The following is a 7,805-nucleotide window of genomic DNA, read 5'->3' on the forward strand; positions in this document are numbered from 1 at the left end:
CCTTGAGCTCTCCAAGTCCCTCGCAAAAAGAGGTCACCACATCTTCTTCATTTCCACCTCAAGAAACATCCACAGGCTTCCATACATCCCTCTCCCGCTACTTCCTCTTATAGATCTCATTTCCATCCCCTTGCCACCATCCCATGACCTACCCGATGATGCTGAGGCCACCACTGATCTCCCATCGCATAAAGTTCCATTCCTGAAGAAGGCATTCGATAAACTCGACCAACCCATTGCCGAGTTTCTCGAGCAAGGATCTCCAAAACCCGACTGGATCATCTGCGACTTTGCTCCACACTGGCTGCCGTCGATCGCCTCGAAGCTAAACATCCCATGCGCCCAAGGGCGGCTGAAGGGCAAGGCCACCAAAGCCCTTGCCTTAAGCCCCTGCCCCCAGGAGGGCCCCCGTTCCCTGAGTCTCGAGTCCCGCCTCTGCCTCCACGCTCCACCCCGGCAAGGTCTCTCCAGCCAGGCAAGGCAAGACTCCACCATGGCTCCATGCCTCCACCCCGCCCCGCCTCCACGGCTCCATGCATCCACCCCACCTCCATGGGCCACGGGTCCAGTCGCTCCTCACCTCCACCCCCTGCCTCCACGGCTCCACGCATCCACCTCGCGGTCCCCACCTCCATCGACCACGGCTCCAGCCGCTCCACGGCTGACTACTCTGGGCTCCTCCACTTCCACCACTCCACGCTCCACCCCTGCTACCTCCCCCGCACCGTCCCTGGCTCCCTCCACGGCTCCACCCCCAGGCAGCCCCAGTGCCCCGCTCGACCCGTGTGGTCGACTGTCGGTCGGTCACCGATGGCAAGGAAGACGTCTCCGTGAGTGGCGCAACGGTGGACGGAAGTCACAAGACAGTAGGTCTTTTTTTTTTTTTTGTTTTTCGGAGAGCCCCCGCTGCCCCCTCCCCCCCCCCGCTCGATGCGTCGGGCCATCGGAGATGATTTTTTTTCATTTTCTGAAAGTCGAAAGGCCCCTCCCTGCCCCCAAGTCCCCCCCCCACCCGCTCATCCTGCCGCTCCTGCGAGAAGATGAACGGCGCCGGGCCGCTGGCCACCGACGCCGCGCGTCGAACTCTTCCAAGGATGAAGGACTGAAGGCCCCTGCCCCAGGTGGCCAGGTCCCCCCTTTCCGCTCGGTCCGCAAGTGAGAAGATGAATGGCGCTGCTCACCAGAGGCTCTGAGCGGCCATCGACGGTCGATCGGCCGGTCACAGTGACCGATGGCAAGGAGCAGTGGAAGATGAAAGGTCTGTGGCGTCGGTTGGTTTTTTTTTTTTCCAGAGACCAGGGACATGTGGCAGATCATAAAAGGTTATGTTCACGGTAGCATAGGAGAAAATGAAAAAAAATAGTTTTTAGCTTTAGGCCTCCAAATGTGTTGAGCCGCCCCTGCATGCGCCTACTTCAACACGTTCCCATCTTTCTTCAGTGCCTTCGCTGCAGGGCAGAGGTCACCAGAGCAACTCACGGTGACACCCGAGTGGACCCCCTTCCCCACGAAGGTGGCTCATCGTCTCCACGAGGCCCGATCCTTAGCTAAGTTGGCGAGCGACGTCAACGCCTCAGGGGTGTCAGATAATTATCGCTTCAACTCGATCATCAAAGGTTGCCACTTGATGGCCATGAGAGGTTGCATGGAGTTTGATGGTGAATGGCTAACCCTCCTTCCAGAGCTTTACAAGAAACCAATCGTTCCGCTCGACCTCCTTCCTCCATTAGCTGATGAGAGATGGATGGCGGTGATAGAATATGTAATAGTGGTGGAACATACAACAATAGTATGAGAAACTATGTAAAACAATGGATTAATACAACTTTTTCTCACAAACCCTCTCTTTTTTTTATTCTTGATACCACTTCACCACACCATACATTCTACAACAACCACCTATTTATAGGTATAAGAAATGACCTTTTGACTCTCCTAATAAATTTATCATTTAGACTTTTCATGTGACTCTTGGATTTTCCATGTGACTTTTGATTTTTGTCACTCCAATTAAATTTATAAAATGACCTTTCGATTTCTTCAAATACATTTAATATTTGCTTTTTCAATACCCCCCCTTAAACTTAATTATTCTTTCTTCATCATGCCAAGAGAACTTTTAAACTTGGTGAAGAGCTCTGCTCCTAATGGTTTAGTGAATATGTCGGCAACTTGATCTTGTGTCTTCACATACAGTAGCTCTACTTCTTTGTTCTTCACATGTTCTCGGATTGAATGAAAATGCACGTCAATATGCTTGCTTCTTTGATGATACATCGGATTCTTTCCTAGTGCAATAGCCGACTTGCTATCAATACTTATCTTGGTACGTTTCTTTTGCTTAAAATGAACTTCCTTCAGCAAGCTTCTTAGCCATATAGCATGTGATACACATGCAGATGCAGCAACATATTCGGCTTCACATGTAGAAAGAGTAACAATAGGTTGCTTCTTTGACATCCATGAAAAAGCTGCATCTCCCATAGAAAATACAAATCCAGAAGTACTCTTCCGATCATCCATATCTCCAGCCCAATCACTATCCGAATAGCCCACAAGTTTCAAGTTACTATGATGAAAATAAAATAATCCATTAGTAATAGTACCTTGGATGTAACGAAGAATTCTCTTTGCTGTCTTCCAGTGCATTAATTTGGGCTCCTCCATGAATCTACTGACTAGGTCGACTGCATATAGAATATCCGGCCTAGTACATGTCATGTACCTCAGACATCCTACCAAGCTTCTATAGAGAGTAGGGTCCACAATCTCTCCTTCATCTTCTTTTGACAGCTTTGCTCCACAATCAACGGGGGTGCTTATAGGGTTACAATCTTGCATCTTGAATTTCTTCAAGATTTCTTTGGCATAACCTTCTTGAGATAAGAAAATTCTTTTTTGATATTGTTTGACCTCCAAACCCAAAAAATATTTCATTAACCCCATGTCTGTCATCTTAAACTCCTTCATCATGGCATGCTTAAACTCCTCAAATATTTGTGGATTATTACCTGTAAAAATAAGATCATCCACATACAAACACATAAGTAGAATGTTAGAATTTTTCTCTTGTACATACACAGCATGCTCATAGGGACATTGCTTGAAGCCATTTGCTTTGAAGTAGCCATCAATTCTTGAGTTCCATGCTCTTGGAGCTTGTTTTAAACCATAAAGTGCCTTCCTTAGCTTTAAAACCTTCTCTTCATGTCCCTTCTTCACATACCCTTTGGGTTGTTCAACATATACTTCTTCTTCTAGAAAGCCATTTAGAAATGCCGACTTCACATCTAACTGGTAGATGTTCCAATTACTCTGTGCAGCCAAAGAAATCATCAGACGAATGATCTCCATGCATGCTACAGGAGCAAATACCTCCTCATAGTCAATTCCGGCTTGCTGCTTATAGCCTTTAGCTACTAATCGAGCCTTATATTTCTCCACCTTTCCTTCTGCATTCTTCTTTACCTTATATACCCATTTCACTCCGATGGGTTCATGACCTTCTGGAAGAGTAATAAGTTTTCATGTGTTATTCTTCTGGATTGCCTTCATCTCTTCATTCATGGCCATCCTCCAGTTTTCATTCTTCACTGCTTCTTCAAAAGAGATTACATCCTCATTAGCATATAAACAAATGAGATTAAGGAGACTCGTCACCTCATAGAGATCTTGAATGCTTCTTGTCTTTCTGGATTCTTCATTTGAAGATGGAGTCTCATGCTAGGTGATGAAGGTAATGTGAGATCTTCAACTTGAGCTTTTACTTGTTCTTCTTCTTCTTGCACCTCTATTATGTTGGTGCTCCAATTCCAGATTCCTTCTTCATTGAATTTCACATCACGGCTTATGAGGATCTTCTTCGCCTTTGGATCATAAAGTTTGTATGCCTTGGATCTCTGATCATATCCTATAAAGATGCAAGGATAACTCTTGTCATCAAGCTTGCTTCTCCTTTGATCTGGGATGTGTGCATAGGCAATGCAACCAAATACTCTCAGATGAGATACATCTAGCCTATATCCATTTCATGCTTCTTGAGGGGTCCCTCCTTCAAGATTCTTTGTTGGGCAGCGGTTGAGAATGTATACTGCACAGTTCACAGCTTCCACCCAAAACTCTTTTGGCATTTCTTTCATCTTCAGCATGCTTCTCACCATGTCAAGAATGGTCCAATTCTTCCTTTCTGCTATGTCGTTCTGCTGGGGTGAGTATGGTGCAATCAAAGTCCTCCAAATATCTTGAGATTTGCAGAACTCCTCAAATGCCTTCGAGGTGAACTCTCCTCCTCGATCTGATCTCAAAGCTTTGATTTTGCACCCAATTTGGTTCTCCACAAGAGCTTTGAACTTTTTGAATATCTCCAGGGCCTCACGTTTCTCCTTCAAGAGGTACACCCAAGTTTTTCTGCTAAAATCATCAATAAATGTTAGAAAATAATGACGACCTCCAAATGAGGCCGGTGTGATGGGACCACAAATATCCATATGGATGAGTTGCAAAGGCCTTCGGGCTTGATGAAATGACTCCTTTGGGAAGCTAGCTCTTGAGTGTTTTCCAATAATACATCCTTCACATATTCCTTCAGGGATATCCCCAATGAGAGGTTATCTCTTCACCATCGCCTTCGAAGATAAGAGTTTCAAGGAACCAAAGTTCACATGCCTGAACCTCAAGTGCCATAGCCATGTGTCATCCTTTATGCATGCACTCAAGCACTTTGTCATAACATACTTGATGTTCAATATAAACATTCGGTTCTTGGTCATAGATACTTTTGCAATCAGCTGATCATGTTTTCTTAAGTAAAGATATCTATCTTCTATACCAACATCAAATTTTTTTTCTAATAATTGACCAAGACTTAAGATATTTATTTTCATATTAGGCACATAGTAAACATTAGAAATGAACTGTTGAGAACCATCCTTGAGTTGAATTAGGATTTTACCTATCCCCTTCACTTGAACTTTTAAGGTATCACCGAAAGAAACATTGCCTTCCACTATCTCATCTAACTCTTTGAACATGTGTTTGTACCCGCACATATGATTGCTTGCGCCGGTATCCAAGACCAAATATTTTCATTGGAAGCTTCTTCTCCCTTCTCTGCTAGTAGCAAGATACCATCTTCTCCTTCCTCCTTCTTTGCATAGTTGACCTTCTCATGCACTTGGTTATTCTCATTATGGTAACATTCTGAGAAGTAATGACCATATTTACCACAAGTATAACATTTAATTTTACTTTTGTCATACCTTCGTCCTCCTCTTGAGAAACCTCGTTGCCTTCTTTCGCAAGAGGGACCTTGTGTGCTTTCTTCATTAGGTAAGACTCTTGTGTCTCCTCTTCCTCTGCCATGTCCAAAGGAACCTCATCCTCATCCACGGCCTTGTCCATGACCGTATCCACGGGTATAACTATGACCGTGATTTATTTGACTGCTTTCGCTAGTTGGGCCATCCTTCTTCTCATTGATGGTGAGCTTGCACTTCAAGGCTTGCTCCAAGGGTTCTTCTTTCCGCATCAAGATCCTCTGCTCATAGACTTGTAGAGAACCCATGAGTTCATCAACTGTCATAGTGTCCACATCTTTGGACTTTTCAATTGCAGCCACAACATAGTCAAACTTCTAATCTAAGGATCTTAGGATCTTCTCCACCACACGCTTGTCCTCTACATTCTCACCATTTCTTTTCATTTGGTTTACATTAGAAAGAACCTTTGTGAAGTAATCCGAGATGGATTCTCCTTCCTTCATCTTCAAAGTCTCGAACTCGCCTCTCAACATCTGGAGGCGCACCTTCTTCACTTTCTCAACGCCCTTACGAGCATTCTCGAGGATCTCCCAAGCTTGCTTCGAGTTGGTGGCACAAGCAACCTTCTCGAATCCGGCTTCATCTAGCCCTTGATAGATGAAATAAAGCGCCTTCTTGTCCTTTTTTCTTTGATCGACAAGCGTCGTTCTTTGTGTCGCCGTTTGTGCGTGGTCATCTTGGGGTTCTTCATATCCCTTTTCAACAACCTCCCAAATATCTTGGGAGCCTAGCAATGCCTTCATCTGGATGCTTCAATTCTCATAATTGATGGTGGTGAGTCGTGGAATGGGGAATTACATGCTGTTGGACATATTTCCAACCTCCGAGCTCTGATACCACTTTGATAGAATATGTAATAGTGGTGGAACATACAACAATAGTATGCGAAACTATATAAAACAATGGAGCAATACAATTTTTTTCTCACAAACCCTCTCTTTTTTTTATTCTTGATACCACTTCACTACACCATACATTCTACAACAACCACCTATTTATAGGTATAAGAAATGACCTTTTGACTCCCCTAATAAATTTATCATTTAGACTTTCCATGTGCCTCTTGGATTTTTCATGTAATTATTGGTTTTTGCCGCTTCAATTAAGTTTATAAAATAACTTTTCGATTTCTTCAAATACATTTAATATTTACTTTTTCCAACAGACGGAAACACAAACGGAATGGCAAACACTGGCCATGGGAACGTCGTTAAGTGGCTAAAGAAGCAAACTCCTGAGTCTACAGTCTATGTTTCTTTAGGGAGTGAGGCCACATTAAGCAACGAGCTCGTGCACGAGCTGGCATTTGGGCTTGAACTCTCTGGCCTGTCGTTCTTCTGGGCTCTCAAGAGGAAGGGAGAAGAGGTAGAGCTACTGCCGAAGGGGTTCGAGGACCGGATCGCAGCCCGTGGGATGGTTGCCGTGGATTGGATGCCTCAGCTGGAGATTCTGGCATGTTCGTCTGTTGGGGGTTTCTTCACACACTCTGGTTGGAGCTCGTTCATCGAAGGGCTTGCATTCGGGCATCCACTCATCCTCCTGCCCATTTTCGGCGATCAGGGGATCAACGCTCGGGTGATGGTGGAGAAGAAGGTCGGGTTGGAGGTGGAGAGGGATGAGGAAACTGGCTCGTTTACGAGGGAAGCCGTGGCTAAGGTATTGAGATTGGTGATGGTGGAAGAAGAGGGAAAGAAGCTCAGAGAAACAGCTAAACGAATGAGGGAGGTCTTCAGTAACAAGGACATCCATGACCGTTACATGGATGCTTTCGTTCACTACTTGAAAGATCACATGAGATGCAGATCATTGGCAGTGTAATCTGTGGGTCATCTTTCACCGTAGCCGTCAGGGGATGTGATACCCCAAAACCTAGACCCAAGACCAAAATGAAAAAAAAAAAAAAAAAAACAGGGGATCAAAAACCAGGAAGAAGACTCCCGGTAGGAGTCTTCTTCTCCGGCGAGTCCCGGGCAAATTAGGACTCCTAGGACCCCTCGGAGTCCTAGGGTTCTCTATAAGAAGACCCCCTCCCTCTTGAGATCCAACATCGACCTCCTTCCTCTCTCCTTCTCTCCGATTTCCTCGAATTAGAGCCGCAGACACCGTCCGATTTCTCGCCGTAATTGCTCGCCGGCGAGGTCTCCGGAGGCTGAGGTAAGTTTCTCTCTTCCTCCCCTCTTTCTTCTCCTTCCTCCCATGCTCCTGTGCACGACTGCCGGCGACGAGTATCGCCGATCTTTCGGTCGGGAAAGACGCCCTATTTTTGGGCCTTTTTCCTTGGATTTTTCGGCACCGGCGATCGGAAGTGATCGCCGGCCATGTCTCCTCCGTGACCGGGGGAGTGGCCCCCGTCGGCCGCCGGCCTCCGTCGTGGCGGCCGTGGCCCGAACGGTCGGTCAAGGCCGGATGACTATCGTCCTCTGTTCTGGCATGGGAAGAACCAAGAAAAGAAGAAAAAGAAGAAAAAGAAAAGAGAAAGAAGGAAAA

General features: G+C 45.7%; 1 protein-coding gene across 1 annotated transcript; it reads left to right on the forward strand.

Moving 5' to 3' along the window:
• Positions 1-6,490: 6,490 nt before the first annotated feature.
• On the forward strand, positions 6,491-7,166 carry LOC109504811 (putative UDP-rhamnose:rhamnosyltransferase 1). The gene has a single exon (XM_029260549.2). It carries the CDS (start codon positions 6,501-6,503, stop codon positions 7,134-7,136), a length of 636 nt encoding a protein of 211 aa, XP_029116382.1. The 5' UTR covers positions 6,491-6,500; the 3' UTR covers positions 7,137-7,166.
• Positions 7,167-7,805: the final 639 nt, after the last annotated feature.

Source organism: Elaeis guineensis, chromosome 1, assembly GCF_000442705.2.
Source record: "Elaeis guineensis isolate ETL-2024a chromosome 1, EG11, whole genome shotgun sequence".
Classification (NCBI taxonomy): Eukaryota; Viridiplantae; Streptophyta; class Magnoliopsida; order Arecales; family Arecaceae; genus Elaeis; species Elaeis guineensis.